At 44.1% G+C, this 23,599-nt stretch overlaps 1 protein-coding gene across 1 annotated transcript in view; it reads left to right on the top strand.

The window, feature by feature from the left end:
* Positions 1–23,599, top strand: part of RNF213 (ring finger protein 213) — a 2,876,335-nt gene that overhangs the window by 2,520,778 nt on the left and 331,958 nt on the right. Inside the window, exon 54 of the mRNA XM_086931045.1 lies at positions 1,805–1,964. Within this exon, the coding sequence (XP_086787171.1) occupies positions 1,805–1,964 (160 nt within the window). The remainder of the gene's footprint in view (positions 1–1,804; positions 1,965–23,599) is intronic.

The following is a 23,599-nucleotide window of genomic DNA, read 5'->3' as shown; positions in this document are numbered from 1 at the left end:
TGCCATCTTTCAGCAGAATTCATCTGATGCGCTCATACCGGTCACCATGGGTCTTTTGTTTCTGATTAGCACTCATCTCCCCTTTGAGATGATCAGATCACCATTGTAATCCCTTACATATAATTGCTGACTGCTGCTGCTTCAGTTCGAATATTTGTTCTTTTCTAGCTCCACCTAAGTCAGTTATATGCCTCTACAGGCAGTTAGAGTGCACATTCACCCATAAGAGTATCTTGGCACTTAATAACAGATGTTTATTGTTATCCAACTCAATGCTACTCATTTTATCGACCCCAGAGGGATGAAAGGCTGAGTGGACCTGCCGGGATTTGAACGTTTGACCATGGGGTCAAACACAGGCCCTTCAGTAGATCCTTTAGTCCACTAAGCCACCAGACCCTGTTGTCTGACATAAGGTTGTTTTGTCTTTTGCTAACCCAGCAAGCCTTGCAGGGGCAACATTTAAAGGTTATCAATTGGCCCTTTTGGCTTTCCTATATTCACCTGATCTACCATCTTTATTCACTTGAACCGATTCACAGCTTTTGTCTATGTCTACTTATTCTGAAGATAGTATTACTCATAGTGATCATGTCTGCTCTTCATGTAATTGAATTACAAGGCACTGTCTGTTCAGCAGCCGTACATCACCTTCTTCTCCGACAAGCTAGTCAGTCTATCAGCCTGCTTTGCCCTGCCTCATGCATCTAAAGAAGAAAGATTTCATCGCCTCAACTCAAAGCGAACCCAAATCTTTTATATCAGTCGTACCAAAGAACATCAGGTAGACTATCAGCTCTATATAGGGTACTCTTGGATGAAAATTAGGAAAGCTGGTCAGAAATTATCCATCTACATATTGACTCTCTTATGTATCAAGATATGTTCTGAACTGGCCAAGATTCAGCCTCCAGAAAGCCTGCGTGCTCATTCAGTCAAAGCAAAGCTCTGGCGCTTGGTGTGCCAATCTTCGGCACTTGTCAGGCTGGTACCTGGGTGTCAGTCCATACGTTTACAAAGCACCACTGCCGGGATAGCCAGGTCATATGGGAGGGGCATTTTGCCCATTCATTAGAATGGAATTTTGTGGTCTTAGCCATCCCATAGACCCACCACCCGGAGAGGTACTGTTTTGGTATGTATTCACAAGATGAGGAATCTGCGGTTAGAAGTATCCATCAGAAGAACATGTTACTTACCTTCTCTAATGTTTTTTTTCTATCTAACTGAAGGTTCCCCACAGACAAACCCACCACTCCGTTCTGTAGAATGGACTCATACTAATATGATTCCAATCTATAGATCTTCACACTGGGCTAGTCTGATTATTGAAGGCTCTTGATTCCGAATGCACGGGCATATATAAGAAATGTAAGGACCCTAGCCTCACATTGGTGGCAGGACAGACCCGACAAAGAGCACCTACAGCTGAGCAGGATAATTGCGGAAAAAAATGCTCCAGTCCCAGTCTGGCACCTGGGGCATGTTCACAAGGTAAGGAATTTTCGATAAGATAGAGTATCCACAGAAAGAGCGTTATCAAAGGTAAGTAACTTCTTTATTTCAGCAGGAAATGCAGGTTAGGTTTCAGGTGGATTGCCAGTTGTGTTGCACACAGTATAAAAAGAGTAAATGCTGCTGTAGGTTACTATTCAAATGTATTGAGAGTAGGGTTCATTGCCAGGTATTCAATTAGCTAATGTCGTGGGTAGAGTACTTCTGTACAATATTCAGTGAACATGATCTTTTGAAACCTCAACAACAAGCTGACCATGATTGTGTTTTAAACTTCTCTCTAAAACAGGCAGATGGAAGATCGCACACAGACTGGTCACATATTGGGAGACCCCAGAAATCGAGAGGGTGTCCTGGCCCCAGACCGAGAGATCACCCCAGTGGCCTTCATTCTCTTACGGTTGCTCACCCACTTGGCAATGACACTGGGAGCAATGAAGGATCCAGAGGTACACCTATGTCTTGTGTATGATTGTAATTGAGCTGGTGTATGTGTCCTTTTTGTGCTATTTCAATCTAGGTACGTTATAAGACTGTTGGAAAGGATCGCCAGAGACAAATGTTGATCTGTTTACTGTTTCATACTAATTTGTTTAAAATTAAAAAGTATGAATCAAATTGACATTTTGAAAAGAAAAGCTGTATGGAAAGATTCTAACTGATGCCCCTCATAAGCTCTAAACAGAACAACACATCTGCCGCCCCACTGCAGATGTAACTATTGTCTCCCATTGCTAGATCCCCTCTGTATTTGCTATCATCATCTCCTGCTGTGCCTTCTTTGCCAGCCAGCGGCAACCAGTGCTGCAGCTGGCATTGTTTTTACACTGTAGCGTCCTGACCTGCTCATTTTAAGATTTTATTTATGAACATAACCACATATTTTTAATTTTAAGTTGCTAATTTAGTGTTTTGAGAATCTATGGTAGCAAGGAAGACCAGTCAATATCGTACCCTTCACCTTGGTTAACACTTTAGCAAGAACTGCACAAAAGTGTTCTTCCACTTTTCAAAGATAAAGCAAGAAACCTATAAAGAGCCTCTCAGGTACAGAAAAATGCCTGCAAGAAACCCTTGAATTGTTTTCTGTCTTCCAGCTGAATTCCTATGATGTGCTCAGCAATTCAGCTGCTTTTGAGACATCAGTGGCTTTGACTTAAAGTCCAGTAGCCTCCATCTCCCCTGTGAGATGACCAGAGCCCATTGCTTTGGCTTCAGCCACCATTGTAATCCCTCACATAATCACTGACCGCTGCTTCTTCAGTTCGAACATTTGTTCATTTTTAGCTCCACCTAAGTCAGTTCTGAAGGTGAATTTTATTGTCAGTACTTCCCATAAATCTGATTCTCTTTATTTATAGGAGTTAAAGTTAAATCAGACAGCAAAATGTCAAAGCAAGAATCATTTTTAATGATAGACAAATTCTTTCTCTATGATCCATTGCAATACCAGAATGTGACAATTTGCTACTCCCATGTAAACTTATACCAGCCTATTAGCTTTACTCTGGGCCACAAGTGGTTTGAATAGTTGACTAGAGATGGATTTCCCCAACTAATTTCTGATCAATAATTCGATATGCTTCAGGTGGCAGCAGAATCTTTGGAGATTCTGTGCTAACAGAGCCAACTGCTTTCCACCTTATTTACAGAGATTCTGGTAGACATTCTTATTTCCAGCCCAGTCTTATTTTGCGGTTCATCGTAGCTTTATTCAATAGTATACACAAGGCTTGGGACAAACCAGTCTGCCCTTGCAACTCGCAGTGTGAGTCCAAGTTACATAGTCTGCACCACTTGGATCCGTTATGTCTGTCCACTACTCACCAGACTCAAGAAAGCCTGGTGTACAAGCATCATTAAAAAAAAAAATCAGTTTGAGTCTTTTCCCTTTGTCCCGGGCCCTGACAGATAGTCCAAAACATTGGATGCCCTTCAGAGATATATTTTGTTTCAGTCATGAAGCCTAGCCTTTAGGACACAAATACAAATTATTATTGGTAAGATATTTCATTGAACTTTGGGTAAAAGAAACGCTTGCAAATCACATTTGTTCCCAGCCTTCTCAAGCTAATGTGAGAGACCTACAGATCTGTACTTCAGATTTGGCATTAATGCTGCTGAGCACTCCATTCAAATAGAATAGGACACAATGGAGTTTTGAGCCTATTTCACAGACAGGATGGTTGTCATCAATCTCTGTTTGCGGATGAGATTCAATGGCTTTTCCAAAGACATCCAAGCCGGGCACGGTTTGACTGACTATCAACTTTTCTTAGGAGAAAAAAAGAAGATATATTGCTAAAACACACTTCCAAGGACTGCAAAGGGACCACCAGTGCCTCAGGGCTGTACTGCTTGATGAAAAATAAAATGTTTGCAATGTCAACAGCTTTCAGTCACCATGCCCAAAAACAGAGAGAGTAGCTACATTCCATGCCTCACTAACAACATGTTTTTGATTCTGTCGGGTCAGAGAATTTATCAGGTAAATATTAGACCGCTTTTCTCCTCCTCCTCACCCAGTATGCCGCTACTGCTCTGAGTAACTAAGGAGCTACTCTGATCTGCTCCGCCTGTCTATTTCCCCTCCTCCTCTAGCAGAACGGGTAGTTTCTTCCACAACCTAATCTCTGCAGCCTTCGCCTTCATGACTGGAAAATACGTAGGATAATATGAATTCCTTTGATCTGTGCTGTCAGTCTGACAGCCCTCAACTATTTATGTTTCTTGGTATGGTGAGGAGAACTTCAACATCCTCAAGGTGTGCTTATGTTATGTGTTGTGCTTTGTGCTTTCTTTGACCTAGGCATAGCTTTGCTGTGGGCTTTGTTATGGGCTGTTTGTTGGACCTTTTTGCTTTTCTTTTTTTTACTAGATACATTGTCATTGCTTAAGTGTCATGTTATTTTAGATTATTTTTTTCTGAAGGCGTTGATACATTGGTTCCTCTCTTCTCCCTTTGTTATGCCTCAGTGGGCCTTACTGTTGTGTTCAGGTTCTTTGTCAGTTCACCCGTTGAGCCTATGCACAGTAGTCTGAATGTTAGCAAGCTGCAGGCATTGTCTCTTCATCCTTCTTTTACTTCATTTTTTCAAACAAACTGTTTCTTTGTACCAAGGCTTCTATCTTGCCAAATGTTGTCACTCATTTATTTTGTGGGTCAGTGCATCAGACTACCGATATTCTGTCAACTTCCTCTTTCAACCAGAGTAGAAGAGGTTGCATGGTCTGTATCATTACAGGGGTGTTCTGTTTTTTATTGACATGATTCGCCAGCACTATATTAACATGAATATAGTCAAATAAGTCTTAAAATTCACCTCGATCAGGGTCCATCTGGCTTTAATATCCAAGATCAGAAGGACCTTTGATTCTTCAACCATATTCAGAGATGAATGTTAAACAATCCATGAAAGGATTATTCGGAGTTTTACCACCAGTTGGATGTCTCCCAGTACTCTAGGCTTAGCCAACTGAACGTGCCTTCTTTTGGCCCAACAGCATTCCTTTTGGCTATGACATTAGTCAGTAGAGTGGGACAGCTGCAGACATTCAAAATCAAGGGTCCATCCCTGCAATTTGCCAAGAACAGAATCACAATGAATACTAACCACAAATTAATGTCAAAATTACCATCGAACTTTCACCCAAAGGAGTCAACTTAATTTGCTGTTTTTATTTTTATCCATAAAAATTAGTCGAAAAATAATGCAATCTCACTTAATGTTTTCAAATGTCTTAAACCTTATACAGACATGACCAAACACTTGAGTGATTCCGACCAACTCTTCATTTCCTTCAGACTTCCAGTCTTAAACTACCCTCTCTCAAAATAACATGTCACATGCGGGCTATTAGCATGCATAACCATCTGCCACAGACATGCTAAACACCCTCAAGGAGGGGAGACTGCGCTCCCCACCAGAGATATGACGGTGACAGCAGCATATCTCCCAGATATTTGCAGTGCAGCTACATAGAAGAAGAGGCATATGTTCATCAAACACTGCCTGGATTCATATACCACTGCAAACTCTTCCGCAGTCCTGTGGAGTCTGTTTCACTAACGGTGAGCCTGCTTACCACTAATTTCAAGATGTATTTGATTGCTTAATATTCTCATATAAGCAAGTGAATCTATGAAACTTCCAATGCTGGATACTACTTTCTTGGGCTTCCTCAGAGAAGAGTTACATGTCTTTGTTTGACATTTTAGGCTGTGCAGCAAAAATCTACACTTTAAAGTATCATCTGTCTTAGTCTCATGTACAGATGATATTAAAAGGATGCACACAAGTGTAGAAACTTCTAATTCTGTTGAATACTTCTATATGTGGATTACTCTCCTTGTAATTGTTCCCCTGGTGTCAAACTGGATCCAGAAAACTGAAAAGCAGTGCTCCTGTCCGACAATAGGTGGCATTGTGTGGCTACGCATCAAAATAGTTTTGCTCCGGTAGTGACAATAGATCTGCATATAGAGTAGACAGCACCCATGCATGCTGACATTAGTTCCTTTGCTGCCATACCTTCAGATGCCGGTCATGAGTACAATTCCTTCGTCCATGATTATATTAATTTTTGAAAATTTTAACAGTTTGCATGGAAATGTTTACTCCTACCACAACAGGTTGTAAACCTTGAAGGGACTGTCACAAACAGTGGTCTGCGATAGGTCCGAACATGAGTCCGGCTCCTGTGACGATTGCACTGTGATAAACCCATAGCCAATTGGGATCGCAAAGCTCTATGTCGCTAAACATCACAAGACTCCAAAGCGTGGCTGGCCAAGAGAAAGTTTCCGTTTCCACTTCTGAAGTCATTCTCATGGTAGATCTTCTACGTGGTCAAAGTCTTCAGGTAAGTTCAAGGAGAAGCCTAAAAAACCCAAGCTGGAATTTGCCCCTTTCAAACACTCTAGGTCTCCAGAGTTGGTTTGATTGCATCAATGTGCCATCCCGTCTATATACTGAACTCCTTAGGAGCTGATTCCAAGCCTGGCCCTGAAGCACTTCAAAATTCTGGTTCTGTTGGCAACGTCGTGGCGTTCCCGGAGACTAGGCTGAAAATACGCTACTGGCTCCATCTGTCCCTTCTTTTGTCTCCAAGGATATGCAGGGCAGTCCAGTCCGACTTATGCCAGCGGGGTTGCTCTCAGCGCAGACTGTGCCTCTCAAACCCACTTCGGGTTCTGCACCGGCTTCGGGGCCAAGTTCCATCCTAGCATCACTCCCTTCCACATCAACACTGGAGGAGGTGGCACATAGTAGTTTCTGACTCCGCGCAGAACTTGTCTGATCCTCAGCCAAGGCCTAACTCTGAACCCACTGGATCTCCCCCGCCCCCCTCTTCTAAATTCTTCTGATTCTGACACACTAACTCTACCATGCACACACTCTGCATCAACGTTTCGGATCGGATTCTGTTGATAACCAATACCATGAAAAGGATGACAAATTTGTCCCTCAATATACAGACAACTAGTAGGAAGAATTACAGGATGCAGTGGTTCTTTATCTACAGGCCTCCCCTCCATGGAGTTAAGGCTGATGTTCTCATAGTGTTCCTTCAGCCTGACCTGGTCCTTTCCAAACCTCTCTTTTAATGAGGTCCTTACGGACACACTCCTGGGCACCCGGACAAAACAATGTTCTGTCCCCCCTGTCAACAGATAGGTCTCTCTTCTCCACAGACCAGGTCCTAGAGATCCTGACTTTCTCATGCAGCATCCTATGCCGGAGAGCTTGGTGGTTCAGGTGTCCACCCATAGGGTTATCGCTGACGCCTTCCCCACAACTCCACCTGACCGGTAATCAAAGCATATTGAAACGTTTGGCAAGCACATTTTCTTCTACTATTCTTGCCCTCTACTCTGTGAATGCCAACTGCGTTCTTAGCTGCTACAACCATACTTTGAGACATGGTTGGTCGTGCTTTACTGTCATGCTCTGTCCTGGACAGTACTGAATGCTTGTGTCAGGCTATTGGCACAAGTGTGGTGCTTAAGCATCATCTTTGGATGAGGTCTGCTGGCTTCTCCGGGGATGTATAGCCATCTTTAAAGTAGATGTCATTTGATTGCTCCTGTCTCTTCAGTGGGAAAGCAGATTCGGAACTAAAGTGATTCAAAGAGAGTCATGCCTTTGTCCTCTCAAAGCCATTTTCCGAAAGGACAAGTTCAAGATGCTGACATTAAACCATGTTCTGGCTGCCTTGCATCCTGGAGACTGAATGATCGTCTTGCATCTGCAGGACGCTTTTATCCATTTCCTGTCCTGCAGTCGCAGAGTTACCTGCAGTTCACTATAGACCAGGAGCATATTTAGTTTCCAGTGCCCCTCGGGTGTTCACAAAATTTATGGCTATGGTTGCAGCACCACCTTTGGAGATCAGGTTTTCCAATCTTCCCCTATATCGACGACTGGCTTTTGAAGGCAGACTTGTGCCAGGCAGTCGTAGACCACCTCCAGATGACCGTGAACCTTCTAACATTGTTAGAGTTCACTATTAATGTTCCCAAGTTTCACCTGACTCCTTCACTGATGATCCTGTTCATCTGATCCTTTCTGGATGTGGTGTAGTGGTGTGTCTTTTCCCCGGAGAGGAGAGTCCAGGACATTCTGGCTATGATCCAGATGTTTAAACATCTGTCCTGTGTTTCAATGAGGATGGCTCTGAGGATACTGGGAGTGTTTCCTGCCTGCATCCTGCTGGTCGAACTTGCCAAGTAGCACATGCAGGGTCTGCAAAAGGACCTGAAGTTCTAGTGAATACAGCTTCAGGTGGACCTGTCTGATTCCATCCAGATTTCAGAGCAGACTGCAAAAGATCTACATCGACCATGATTGAGACAGTGGCAAACCCCTCTTTGAAGGCGACTCAGAGCTTACAGTGGTTATAGATGCATCGCTGCTGGGTTGATGAAGCCATCTTGATTAGTGAAGATCAGAGGGCCCTGCTGTATGGCCGAAACCCTAATCCACGTCACTCTATTGGAGTTAAGGGCGATCCACCTTGTGTCGAAGTCCTCCTGCCAGCCGTCAAAAGAAGTATGGTAAAGACACCACCACCCCGTGTGGTACTGCAACAAGCAGGTCAGGGTGGGTTCTTAGATCCTGTGCCAGGTACTTCTATGTCTCTGGAAGTGACTGACTTGCCAAGGAATTTATCTTTTTGTGCACCACCTGGTGGGATCTCTTAATGCCAATGTAGATAAACTCAGCTGCCGCCGCTTAGCAGATTATAAATGCCAACTATTTACCTAATTTCTCCCCTGAGGCGGAAGCCGGGGGCTCTCAGCTCAACCTTTTGTGTATTGCTAAATTCCACGTATTTGACCAGCGAAGTACGTGTGTATTTTACTATTGTATATATTTTATTGTGCTTTTTTATTTCGTACTTTCCTGTACTTCGGCGCGAGATTAGCGTCGCACCGAAGCTGACATAGACATTTTTCCTGGCACGGCGCAGCCGATTTCGGGGCCGACACAGTGATTCCACCCACCTCAGCCGCCATCTTGCTGGGAGGAAAGAGTTGCGGTCCAGTTGTTGGACGCCTCCCTCCCTCCTCTAATCCTCCTGAGACATGTATAAAAACATCAGGCCTTTCCGTCCGCGCAGCGGGCGCGCCGAAGGCGTGCCAAAGGCAAGCCCGTCTGCACCGAGACCGGGCCTAGGGCCATGACCCCTGGCCGGGCCCCATCGGATCACAGGTTGGTCTACTCCCGTTCATTTTAAACGGAGCTTCGATCACTCCCCACTTCCCGTTGCATAATGCATGATCCAACAAAAATACTACAAAATGCTATTCTTACATGCCCTGATTGCAACAGTACGATATCTATAAAAAGCACCAAGCCACAAGCTCATTTTAAAGAAATCAATATTCTTATGGCCCTCATTAACGCGCGATCAGTGTGTAAACATAGTCAGGAAATAGCGGACCTTATAACCGATAATAATTTAGATGTCCTGTTTATTACTGAAACGTGGATGGATGACTCGTCAGACCCCGATTTAGTAATTGCTGTACCTCATGGATATAAAGCTTACCGACAGGATAGGGTACTAAAAAAGGGAGGTGGGCTGGCCATCATAGCTCGAGAACGGTTTGTCGTCAGAACATCATCCATTCCAGCTACCGCATGCAAAGCCCTGCAGTTCTGTATTAAGCTTACTGCCCTTTTCAATTTCAAGGGAGTACTCGTATACCGACCTCCTGGTACAAGGACCGCTTTTCTTGCCAATCTAAGTACAATATTGGAGTCGATAGCCACCGAAGAGTCTTTCACAGTTATGGGTGACATGAATTTTCACCTAGATCAAGACGACGATAAGGATACTTCCGCCCTTATTACAGACCTGGATACACTGGGTCTCAGACAAATGGTCACCTCCCCCACCCATCAGGCCGGACATACCTTAGATGGTATCTTCTCCAATGTTGAGGGCTTACATATATTAAACATCTTACCCAAGCCCTGGACTGACCATCATGTTATTTTTATCAGACTGACAATTAATGAAATCTTGAGAAAAAAGGTCACTACGCCTATCCCAGGCTCCTTTAAAGTATGGAAAAATATAAACCAGACTGAATTAACAAAGTTACTGAACAGTACACGTCCATCTCTGTCCACTGATCCTAATATCGCTACTCGACAATTTCATGACTGGCTAGGCCATTCCACCAATCTCCTAGTACCAATTAAAACCCAATCCAGGAATAGAACCACACCATCCGCCCCATGGTACACAGAGGAACTAAGGAGGCAAAAACAACTGAGCAGGAACAGGGAAAGCCATTGGCGCAAAACCTATGATACAGAGAGTAAGGCCAAATATAAAGATTCATTGACCGTTTATAAAGCTATGATCACGGAAGCAAAAAAAACGTTCTTTTCAGATCAAATTGAAAAAGCCAAAAACTCGAGTAGGCAATTATACGAAATCACTAGAACTCTGTCGGGTAATGCCCCAGATCTTACCCCGCCCCCCTCACAATCATTCTTTGATGCACTGGCTAATTTCTTTTTCTCTAAAGTAAACAATATCTACCAGGCTTTTACTCCGAACCCGACAATAACAGCTCCTTTCTATCTGCCTTCGGGCAAGGTTTTGACCAGCTGTAAGGCTCTCACGACTGATCAAATAAAGATCATTGTCTCCTCTATTAAAACTGGATCGGCACTAGATCCCTGTCCATTCTTAGTCCTCCCACCGGTGATGGACACACTCATCCCGGTCATCACTTTAGTTTGCAATTCTATATTGGGTTCTGGGACATTCCCGGATTCCTTAAAGAACACGCTGGTGAAACCCCTGTTGAAGAAAGCAAGTCTGGATAAGGCTGAATTAAAGAATTATAGGCCCATTGCAAGCCTCCCTTTTATAGCCAAAGTGATCGAAAAAGCCATGAATCAACAACTAGCCGAGCATGTAGAGAAACATCTTCTACTGGATGATTCACAATTCGGTTTCCGAAGATATCATGGTACTGAAACCGCCTTAATCAAAGCCGCAGATTACATCAGGGCAATTCGAGACCAGGAAGGGACAGCAGTACTTGTACTGCTTGACATATCGGCGGCCTTCGACACAGTCGACCATAAGATCTTGGTCGACCGTGTCGGAAAGATGGGCATTCACCATACAGCGAGAGATCTGCTTGCATCCTTCCTGGCCGACAGAACACAGGCTGTCACCCTGGGGCCATACCGATCTGCCAAGCTGTCACTACCGTGTGGGGTTCTTTTAGGCTCATCCCTAAGTCCGACACTATTTAATATCTATGTGTCGGACCTTGCTAATGTCATCAAAGCATATGGGATGAGCCTAACCTCCTATGCTGATGACACACAATTGGTTCTGGCCATTAAAGGCGATGGACACGAGGTGGCAGAGCGCTTCCAACGCGGAATGCTGAGTGGATGGCATCCAACTGCCTTAAACTCAACTCCGAAAAAACGGAGGATGCTCATCTTTGGACCCCTTTTACCAGACTGGTCAGCAACCTGGTAGCCATCAGCCTTTGGAGTCCCTCCTAGCCCGGCCCTCAAAGTCAGGAACCTGGGAGTAATTTTTGATGCGGATCTTAACCCCTTCCCTGCTCATGACGAGCTCAGCTCGTCATGCAGTACACTGGTCGTGTGCTTATGACGAGCTGAGCTCGTCATGAACAATGGAAATCTGTTGAGTTCAGCACCTTGCTGGAATTGCTGTAGCAGTCAAGGTGTTAACTTTGTGGCACATGCGAACAGAGTAGCGGCAACAGCCCATCACAAACTAAGATTGATCAGAAAAATCATCCCGTTTTTGCCAAATGTAGCTGCTAAAACATTGGTTAGCTCTTTAGTTTTATCGTCCCTTGACTATTGCAATGGCCTATTCTTAAATGCCCAGGTCAGGGTAACCAATAAGCTTCAGATAATACAGAATGCAGCAGTACGTCTGCTCTCTAGAACACCCAAGTTTTCGGCCATATCAGACACAATCAAGAAATATCATTGGTTGACGATCCGCAATCGGATCAAATTTCAATCACTTTGCTTAGTATACAAGACACTTCATGACCAAGGACCACATTATTTTAAGGACCAGCTGATACCCTATAAACCTGCCAGACAGCTTCGATCTGCTACTCTTAACCAACTAGTGGTTCCACGGTCTAAAACAGTTTCATGGGGTGATCGCCGCTTTTTAGTCGCGGCACCCAAATTATGGAATACCCTGCTGCAGCACATTAGGACAAGCCCCTCACTTTTGCAGTTTTGCAAAAGATTGAAGACCTGGCTTTTTAATCAGTAATATCGACAATTAACCTTCAGGAGCCCTTTTCATCTTGGGAAAATTAGGTGAATAATCTAGCGCCGGGACGCCTGCGGGTATTCGTTCGCGCTCAATAAATTGCAAAAATAAATAAATAGATAAATAAAACTACGTTCTCAGATGGTCCAAGATATCTTCCACACGTGGTGAGAACCCTGGCTGGATCTTTTCGCCACTGCCTAGAATATGCAATGTCAGCACGTGTGCTGCAGTTCCCACAAAGGCTCTCTCTCAGAGATGCATTCTGCCTAGTGTGAAAATTGAGACTCCTTTATTGCTTTCTGCCACCCCCTCTCCTAGCTCGTCTTCTCAAAAAGATCAGGACCAACCAGGCCCAAGTCATTTACCTGGCCCCCGAATGGGCCAGGAATGTGTGGTGCCCTGAACTCCGGGGCATGAGCATCTGTCCTCTGATCAAGTTACCATTTGGGAGAGGATCTTCTGCTGCAGCTGTAAGGCGAGGTCCTGCACCTCCATGTGTGGAGATTAAACAATGGTTGTTAATGTCATCCTGGCTGCTAGACTCCCTTCTACAAAGTCAGTGTATCCCAGCTGCTGGCACAATTTTGTGGCTTGGTGTGGTAAGCGCCCCGATGGGCCCATTACAGACCATACTGTCAGACATTTTCTAATTTGTTTTCATCTTTTTCCCAGTAAGGCCTTGCACTGAGTACTTTTAAAGGTTATTTGTCTGCTCTTTCCACGTTTTTAAGGTTAACAGATAAGCCTTTTTTTTCTTCAAATCACCTGTTGTGATGTCGCCTTAAAGGTGCCCCGAATAAAGCTGAAAGAAGATACAGTGTGGTTATATTCCACAAGAAAGAAGAACTGAAGCGGACTGGTAAAGATTTCGGTTTTTTTTCTTCCGTCTGCTACCTTTCCGCCCCCTCCACTCCCTGTTTTTATTTTTTATCCTAAACTGATTTGCATAGCCAAAGAATGTTTGATCTTATGTTAAGTGTATTTCTAGAGCACAGTACAGAGGAGGGTATCCCGGCACTGATGCAAGGGCATGGTACCCATTTTTGAGGTGACCAACAGCATCTATAACTAGAAGTTTAGGAGTTTGGCTGTGTTTCTGATCTACCCTGACCATTATTTGCGGATGATATAAGAAGTCTCAATCCCAATAATATGAAGTTTTATTGATCTAATACACAGTCCTACTAAGTTTGCAGGAACCGCATAACAGAGTGCAACCAACGTTTTAGGTTTGGCATCTGTTCAATGGGTCTCTTGAGTAGTTTCTTCAGTGTGCCTAAGGATCCTTTAGTATGTTTTATACAGTCATCTTTGGAAATAAGGGTTTCTCCTCAGGTTTATAAGGAAGCATCTATTTATTTATGTTGGTTGATCAAGCTTAGTGTTTTTTTTAAAGGATAGTCCCCTATAGTGTTTCCTTGGGTTCCAGCTATTAATATTATTGCGCAACCAGTAAATATTGTTGTTAATTTTGGAACAGCAGCAACTAATCATTTAAATAGAAATGGGCCTGCCTATTATTGCACAACCAGTAAATATTGTTGTTAATTTTAGAACAGCAGCAACTAATCATTTAAATAGAAATGGGCCTGCCAATGGCAGTGGAGATGTTACCTTTGTAGTTGAGGCACATAAAGCATATAGATGTAAAAAATGTTATTCCTGGGTTAATTTTCCTGCAGTCAATGCAAATTCACAGACATTTTACACATATACTGAGGCTGCAGTTCCAGCTGCATATATGCCTTGTGAGCATTTAGAAATCCCATTAACATTCCAGGAACATCACAACTGGTTCCAAGGCGCCCTCCCAAATACCCATCGGAACATAAGACTAGGCCCTCTCAGTAATGATGGGGCAACCTGGCCGTTTTATAGCGAGTTATATGCCATTTCTGACTGTAGATCATTTAACACAACCCGAGATGTTTGCTCCATTAAACCATTTGGTTAGACTATATCGACATCTGATGCAGTTCATAATATGTACTTTAAATATTGCCCCCCAAGGGTTCCTTGTGCTGGTCCAGCGCAGTTAGGTGTGCCTGCAATTAGTCCAATGACCATTAATGTTATTATGGGTAAGATCCCAGGCAAACATGATGTGACTATGTTTTGGAATATTAGTTTGATGCAGTTTTTTCTCACAAAGGACCCAAAGATAACTTTAGAGTTCTTACTATGTGTCTTCCACTTGGTATGGTTTCCCCGGTTGACAAGTGTAGTACGTGGAGTACTCTATTTGCTTACCATCTACACCGTTACTCATGGTACTACTCAAATTGCTGTTTTGCCGTAGGTACTTAACAGGTTCAGACTGAACATGGAGCGGCCCCTGCCCTATATTTGGGGATGAAACTCATTGGCAACTTTGCTACAGTGTCTTGAAATATTTTAAGTAATGTCGGGAGGAGGCAGGTTCTTTGGCTATACTCAGATATCTCCCTTTAGGTCCCGTTGCAGATCAGGAACGCAAGCTGCCTAAAATAATTTCTGCAACCTATACTTCTGTAAGTTAGGCTAATTTGGGAACTAGGCCTAATAATCCACATATCAAAGACAAGTCAGAAGCCGATAATGCCAAGCAGACACCTGAGTCTTCTAAAGTTCTCCGATCATGGTTGAAAAGTAGCAACAAAGTAATATTCTGCAAAGAACAAACAACATCACAACTTGCGACGAGGTTATGCCTTTCCTGATTTAAAAAATTGCAATTGTGATGGTCGGTGAACACTGTCACTGAATGTTTTCCACCCAGTAGGTAATGCCTCCATTCTTTAATGGCTGTGTGAATAGCCAAAAGTTCTTTCTCGACTATGGCATATTTCGATTTGTCTGGATTTGATTTAGTGGACTAATAAGCTATGGGGTGGAGTTGATCTCTTTCAGCATGTCTTTGGGATAGTATTGCTCTTATGGCTTCATTGAAGGTATCTGCGTCTTTTACAAAAGGCTACTCTACATCTGGGTGAGTCAAGATGAGGGTTGACGTAAAGGCTTCTTTTAAGGTGGAAAAGGCCTTAGCAGCTTGCGGGTTCCAGTTAAACAGTACATTTTTGCATAACTTAGGGATCGGGGTCACGTTGGCTGAGAATTTGGGGTTTTAGCAATAGAAGTTTGCAAATCCCAGAAATATTTGTATGTCTTTAACATTTTCTTGTGGAGGCCACATTCTTCGACTGACTGGACCTTTCTTTCTGACATTGTTAGCCCTTGTGGAGTTAATATGAAACCCAAAAGCTCAACTTTTGTGAGATGAAATTCGCATTTGGATAATTTACACTATAAACCATGTTGCCGCAATTTCCGTCCCTAAGATAATTCAAACATGTTCCTCACTGACCTTTTTGGATTGAGAATAATTCAGAATGTCATTGATGTAGGCAATTATAAATAAATCTAATTATTCCCTCAGTATGTCATTGGGAAAAATGTGTAATGCCTCAAGGGCATTTCACAAACTGAAGGGGATTCCGCAATATTCATATGAACCGAAAAGTGTTCAGAACCAGTCTTCGACTTGGTTCCAGCTCTTACGCGGATGTGTAAGCCCCTCTTAAGTCAAGTTTGGTATACATATTCGCTAAGCGTGCTTAACCTAAAAGACCTGGAGTGTGCGGAAGAGGGTAGTTTATTTTTATTGTAACATTGTTCAATGCCCTATCACCAATACATGTGCGCATCTCTCCATTTGCCGCTAAGAATAACAAGCATTGGCATTGCCAATAGCTCTCGCCTTTGGGATCTTATAAGCATTATAGCCACACAGAGATGCAATCAAAAATTATATGAGGTGAAAGAACTGGATGCCTTCATTCCACTGAGGTCTGGGCAATCATGGAGAATATGGGCAGTACAATGAGTGAAAACAAAAGCGCGTGCAGGCCTTCTTTTACCCCTACACACAGGAGCAACATGAATCTATGAAAACCCACCACACAAGTCTGCAAGCCCCCCTTGCCCCTCCACGTAATGTAGCATGAACATATAAAGACCCAACATCACAGCAGCCTGTAGCAACGGCCCTACCGACTACATACATTTTTGTGTATGTGAATTCCAAGATCACAGGAGCTTCCAGTTTGACATGCACATGTGCAATGCCCCTATGTGAAAGCTAACATTACTGGAGCCTTGGCGAAACAGAAGTGCAGGGTAGATCTGAAGACAATCACAGGAGCAGCGCACAGACAGACACACAGCTGTAGTGTCACAGAATTAGTGAAACCTTCAGCCAGCAAAGGCAAGTGGCAGTTTATGCTATTTAGTTTTTTTTTACATTTTAATCTACGCAGACCTGGAAGAGAGATCTGAATGTGGCATAGTTCTGTGTTTAATGTGCAAGGCTGTGAATGTCCAGACTTGGAACCTGCACAAACGCACAGCATCAACGTTTTTGTCAATGGACGAGTAACACGCCAGAAAAAAACAGACCTGAAGTTCTGATCTCTGGTCTGCAACTTTTAACGTAAAATTGGCATAACGGCCAAAAATCTGGGGACAAAAATAAAAACTGCTTTAATGCAATACTTTAAGAACTCTGTTGAACTTAAATGTATCAGGCTGTGCTATAAACAAAATGCCTCGCTTTCCCCGATGTGAAACAGTCTATCTATTGTATGCTAACAACAAAGAGAGTGTGAAAGCTTACCCCAAACAAACGGAGCAGGGGAGTGGAAATACTAGCAAGACAAAAGAGAACAATATTAGGTGAGGGTAATGAAGAATGGTCTCTTGAGAGAAGGGGAAGCCCATATTGCTTCAGGTTCTCCTTTAACGGCAGGTGGCCAGAGTTGCATGGATGGCCACGAGTCAAGCCCAGATACACAAAATGCAAGGCCATAGCCCGGAGATATCAGTGGCCTCTTAGGGAACAATGCCAGCACCACTCATTAAAGAAAGCAAGATGTTATTTCCTGGCCCGTGACAGCGCGATTAGAAATGTCTAAATGAAGAGCAGATAAACAATGTCCGAGAAAGCAGCTGCTGAATCAAAGTGTGTCAGGAATCTCTCAGTCTGTCAGAAAATCCCTGAAAAATATCCGGATCCCCTTCAAAGCCTTTGAACTGCAGAAGGCACGGAGACTGCTGCAATTTAATATGAGGCTCATCAAGACGGTCCTCGGTGAGGTGCGAGACAAAACATGAGAAAGGGGCAGAGTGGGATGAGGAACATCCAAGGAGTGGTGGAGGTAAATAGAGAACAAGAAGGCTGGTTTCTATGCCTGCTACCCCCTTAGCCTGGAGGGTGTAAGGGTGCCCTACACTCCTCAGAGGAGACATCAATGCCCGACTTTACTCGCTCCCATCGCATAAACATCGACCGGTTCCCATGCAGATCTATAGGAAAGGAAAAATCACCCAAACTAGATGAAAAGACACAAGCACTGCTCGCGCCCGCCGTCTCCCTGACAAAGGCTGCAGGGGCTGTGCGAGCCAGGTGCAGACATTCCTGGGGTTGCTTTTTAGTGAGATCCGCTGTGACAAACATGTACTTAACCAGGAACATATGATGCGGGCAGTCAGTGCTTTACAAATGTCACCGACAAGCATAGACTCACCTCTAACTTTGAGATGGTTCGGGCCTGTGCGGCTGATAGGTTTTTGTGTCAGATGGTGTTGCCGGTAAAGGGGCTGTAAAGGTTTTTGTGTCAGATGGTGTTGCCGGTAAAGGAACTGGAAAGGAGGTGGATTTTGGCAACGAGGAGAAACAAGCCAGAGAGTGGTGCACGTGCATGCACCACAGCGAGCGATCTGTTTTCAATTATCGCGTCCGTGTCTGGGCACAATAATTGAAAACAGATGTGGCCTGTGCCGGTAACCGTAAGCAATAGGCTGTGGGCTGAGCAAAGGCAGGACATGCTCCAGCCTTTGCCCAATTGCGTGCTGCCTTTCTTAGAAAGACGCACGCAAAGCCCCATAGCCTAGGAGAAAAAAAAGGACATGCACAATCGTGTGGTGAGCTTTCTAAAGCCCATTACTAAAAGTCGAGGAAACAGCGCATGCACGCTGCTCTAGGCTCAACCTAAAAAACAATGGGGAGCCTACTGGCAGCTTGGAGGGCAGCTTGGAGGGCAGCTTGGAGGGATGGATAAAGCCATTAAAAAAAATATTCCTCTAGGTATTCTTTCAAATAAAGATTTTCCTTTTCAGTAAGGGCATTAGTTTGACTGCACACAATTTTTGCACCTGGCATAAGATTGATCTGCCAGTAATACTCATGGTGTGAAGGTAAAGTTTCTGCACTGGATTCGCTAAGTACGTCTTGTTATTCCTAATAGTGTTTAGACATTCTGATGTTCTTTGCAGCTGCTGTGGCAGTGGTATGTTGCAAATGGGTACTGATTGGTTCTTGGGTGATCCCTTTATTGCAGACGTTCTGTCAGAAGGCTAATGAAAATTTCCCACTATGCTGACTCCAATTAATCACTGGGTTGTGGAGTGTTAACCGCAGCATGCCAAGAATTAACCAAAACTGTGCCGCGTCAAGGACATCGAATTGTATCTTTTCTTGGTGATGGACTGAATGAAGGCTGCACAAGGTGTGACTACAGTATTCTGTTTCATACTAGCCTGTGATGTTAACATGGTATCGTCCACTGCTCGAACTGTATCTGGTCTAATCTTTTGTTGTTTGCAGCTGTAATTGCTGTAAATACTTGGCATCAATAAAATTGCCGTTAGCTCCTGAATCAATCATGACTTTCACAGCCTTCATAACATGAGAAGAGTTTTCGATACCAGCTTCAGTATTAAATGTGGATCTGCACTCTAATATGTTGGTGCCACTTTTTAGGTCTGCGCTGTTCTGCCGAAGACTTCATGTAAGGGCTTTAAAAAATTAACCTAAGAATCGCACACGCTCGTGTGTGTGCTTTTTGTTTGGGCCCACGCTATTGGCCTTTGCTTGCGTCTTTTTAACAAAGACAGCAGGCAATTGGCCAAAGGCGGGCGCATTGCTCCGCCCATGGCCTATAGGTTGCGGTTACCCACACGGCCGTCATTTGGTTTCAATTATCATGCCCAGACACAGCGCGATAATTGAAAATAGATGTCTCGCTGTGGCGCGCGCGCACCACTCGTGTGCTTACTTTTTACAGTGCTTTTTTTTTAATTGTAGGAAGAGTCCTTCAGAGGACAGCGTATTCTTTTAGCAGCTCTCCCACAATTGTTTTTCCACCATTTGGCATGTGTATGCAAAATAAAACAAGCATTTTTCTCATTAGCACTGGTATAGTTTTTGCCCTTCCACCTGTCGCAGTTTGTTTTGATTGCGCCGCCCTCTCTAACTATTCTGGAACTGCAGTAATGGTGCTTGTGCTCGCTTCTCAAAAGCAGAGCTATGGCTGAGCCACTGCCGCTCCTCTACTGCAGTCTGCAACTATCTCACCACGGAAGGGTCCACCACATTACTACCGCCCTTCATTGCACAAACCAGCTGCTTTAGTCACGGGGCTTCCTCCTTCTCTCAATAAGTGACTACATCCTACGGACGGCAAAAACAGCCTGGCACCAGCGCTGATGTGCTCCCAGTTTCTCCACATTGGGTAAGGGCATTTAGTAATGCTCATGTTGCTTTCACCTTCCGCCCGTGACAGTTTATCTTTTAGCCGGGTGCAGTTTACTTTAATTTACACGTCCCGCCCGCTGCTTTTAATTAGATTTTTTATTTTTTTTAACCTATGAGGTATTGTACTTCCAAATAACTTCCCAGCAAGCCCTTTGTCGCATGCTCATTTAAAATAATGGTCCATTCTGGAGAGAATGAAAATAACCATATGCGTTTTCGATTTATTATGCTATTTTACATTACTCCTGTTCTAACTTTTATTCGCATCCACTCACTGCACTGCACTAACTAGCCTTAGTATTCGTTTTGTCTTCCTGTCATGCCGCCTTTTAAACACCTTTATATTCTTTGATCAGTCTTTGGTGTAGAGTGAAGCAACAGGACGTTGAGCACAAATGTGTTATGTTATGTTATACTGTATTTCTAAAGCGCACAGCTACTCAGTGTCCCGGCGCTGCTACACTGAATCCCCCACCGCCCGGCTAAGAAGAAAACATGAAAGGAAGGGGCTCAGAACAAAAGTGTTTTCAATTTCTTCTTAAAGACTACCGGGTCCTAAACCCTCCTAAGCGCAAGGGGAAGCTCATTCCAGGCAAAGCCAGCTTTGCGAGTGAAAGAGCAACCCCCCAGCCTGTGACGCAGAAACTGCGGATTCTGTATAAGGAGTTGGTCAAATGCCTAGATAGAGTATAGAAAGTAAAGCGCTTCTGAAGATAGTGGGCCCTGTCCATACAAAGTCCGTTGGACAACGGCCAGCATTTTGAATTTCAAGCGAGCCTCAACTGGGAGCCAGTAAAGGTGCTGGAAATAAACCTGCACACACTGCCTTGGCGAAAAACCCAGCAGGAGCCTCGCCACTGCGTTTTGGACTACCTGCAGTTTTTTTTATCAGATAGCCCAGACAACCCACTAGAAGCGCGTTGAAATAGTCTAGGCTGGAAAGAATCAGCGCCTGGACCACCGTTTCTTTAGCCTCTGCAGGCAGGAGGGGGAGAAATGTGAGCAGCGTTCTCAGTATGCCAAAACAAGTGCCAGTAAGTTTTTTGACATGCATCGCAAAATTCAAATTTTCCTCAAACCAGACCCCCAAATTTTTTGCAAGACCTTTGTCAGATTGAGGGGGCGGAAAGTCAGGAGGCCACAGTCTGGCTTTGAAGTCCACAGGAAACGCTCCAAACAGGAGCACCTCCGATTTCTCCTCGTTACACTTGAGCTGCGCGTTGGCCAGCCAACGAAACACAGCAGAGAGACAAAACTGAGCCGAACTGACCGAATCCTCGCCCCTTCTCCAGGTGAACAATAGCTGCGTGTCATTCGCATAGGCCATCGCCTTAGCCCCCAGTGACTCTGCGAGGTAAACCATGGGAGTCACATAGATGTTAAACAAAAGGGGGCTAAGCGAAGAGCACTGCGGGACACCAGTGGAGAGAGGGGATGGAGACGAGGCAAATGGCGGCAGCCAGACCTGCTGAGATCTATCCTCAAGAAAGGATCGAAGCCAGCTCCAGGCTGAGCCCGCAATACCGATAGCATCCAGCCGCTCGAGGAGGAGAGAGTGGGGGACCGTATCGAATGCCGCCGAGAGATCCAGCATCACTAGAGCTGCTCTCCCGCCGGCATCCAAACAGTCCCTGATAGCCTCCACCACCTCTAACAGTGCCAACTCGGTGCTATGAGCGGCTTGGAACCTCGATTGCGCAGGATGCAGCGCGCCCGCCTTCGCCACAAAGTTAGTAAGTTAGTATGTGAAAAAATGCAGAGGCATCAAATTATTAGTTTGATAAGTGATGCATGTTACAGAGCAGTAATTGATTTGTGACTTGCCGTGGGAAAATAACCTGTCACGGATTCCTAGGTGAATGAATATGAGACTGTAAGCTGGGCCACAGTGTACGCCCGGGTCCCAATTAAGTGTCCCTCATTAGCAAATCAGTTGGCTAAAAAAAGCATCACACATTTGTAAATCAGGGCAGTTCTAAAATCATAAAGACCTACTACGTGTTGTAATGGGCAAGAGACTACACACATTTGTGCTTGCTGCAGGCAATGTTTGTTGCAGTTTCAGATTGAGCAACTAGAAAAACCGCCCGATCATAATAGGGCCACAAACAGCCCAAGAATACAAACTTAAAAAACAGCCTCTACACTGATCACTCCTTAAGACATTGCCAGATTGTCCTAAAGGCCAATACGCCACTGTCTGTAAGTTGTTGATTTAACTCTACAGGCCCTCGACCAAAATCAAGCTTGCCTACTAATTCTCCTGGACCTGTCCTCGGCATTTGACACAGTAAATCACGAAGCATTACTGACCAGGCTGCGGAACAGGATGGGACTGGAGGGAAATGTTCTGAAATGGTTCGAGTCTTTCTTACAAAACAGAACACAACGATTCCTGGTCAACCAATCAATTTCACCTATATGCCCTAACTCAATTGGAGTTCCACAAGGATCGTCACTATCACCTGACCTGTTTAACCTATATGTCGAATCCCTTACAGAAATTCTCCGAAACTCACAGATATCCTATCACATGTATGCGGATGACACGCAGATATACATAAAGATCGCCTCCCTTGAAGACATTGAGCTAATGAACGAGACCTTAAATATGGCATTGCAATGGTTAAAGGCCAATCATCTGAAACTTAATGCCAATAAAACAGAGTTCCTACTAATCTCACCAACAAGGAGCCAGGCAGAAATAAAGGAATGGATCAAGCTGGTGACGGCGCTAAACTGCACCCCCACCCTAGTCAACTCAGCTAAATCGCTAGGAATCACTTTAGACGAAAACCTTGACATGAAAACCCATATTAACTCAATGGCTAAAAGTGCCCGCTTCCATCTGAATTACCTAAGAAAATTGAAACCATTCATCTCAGAGGTCGATCTTAAACTGGCTATCCAATCCCTAGTCATCTCTCGGATTGAATATGGCTGCACCACCTTAGCCGGATTACCAAACACGTCGACAGCACCACTAAAAGCTTGCCTGAACGCAGCGGCAAGACTCATCACGGGATCGAGAAAATTCGACCATATATCCCCACACCTGAAAGCATTAAACTGGCTACCCTTTGAAGCCAGAATTGAACTAAAGATAGCATGTATCACCCATAAAGCGCTCCACTACAACACGCCAAGATACCTAGCCAAGAAAATTGAGCTATCAGGAGGTAACAGACCAGCTAGGAGTGCTAAGGAGCTGCTGTTAAGGCCAGCCTTCTTCCGAAAGAAAAAAACCTATGACAGGGCGTTCTCAGGAGCTGCCCCCAGAATCTGGAACTCACTCCCTCCAAGAATTAGGAAGATCCAAAATACTGCAACTTTTAAATGGGAAGTGAAGAGCTTCATGATGAAGAAATCCTCCACATAGGCTCGTTCGATCACAATTAAGTGCAGTCCGATTACTGAACTTTTTGAGACGATATGAGACTGGTGACTCCACCGAGACTAAGCTGTAAACAAAATGCTACCTCAAGTAAAGGCGATCGTATATATCCACATCACTATGTATATTATCACACTGGGTAAAACCAGATAATCCTTACCTTTTATATGTTAGCGTAATGGAATATGATATAAGTTTAGCCTTAACCTACCTCTTAATGCATATTGCACATTTGGAATGGATATAGATCTATATGCACCCAAAGTTTATAACTTTCTACCTCATATCAGTGTGTTGTTTATTAGTGT

This window comes from Lissotriton vulgaris, chromosome 7, assembly GCF_964263255.1.
Source record: "Lissotriton vulgaris chromosome 7, aLisVul1.2, whole genome shotgun sequence".
Classification (NCBI taxonomy): Eukaryota; Metazoa; Chordata; class Amphibia; order Caudata; family Salamandridae; genus Lissotriton; species Lissotriton vulgaris.
Note: the sequence above shows the minus strand (reverse complement) of the source record. Positions and strands in the feature narration are given on the sequence as shown.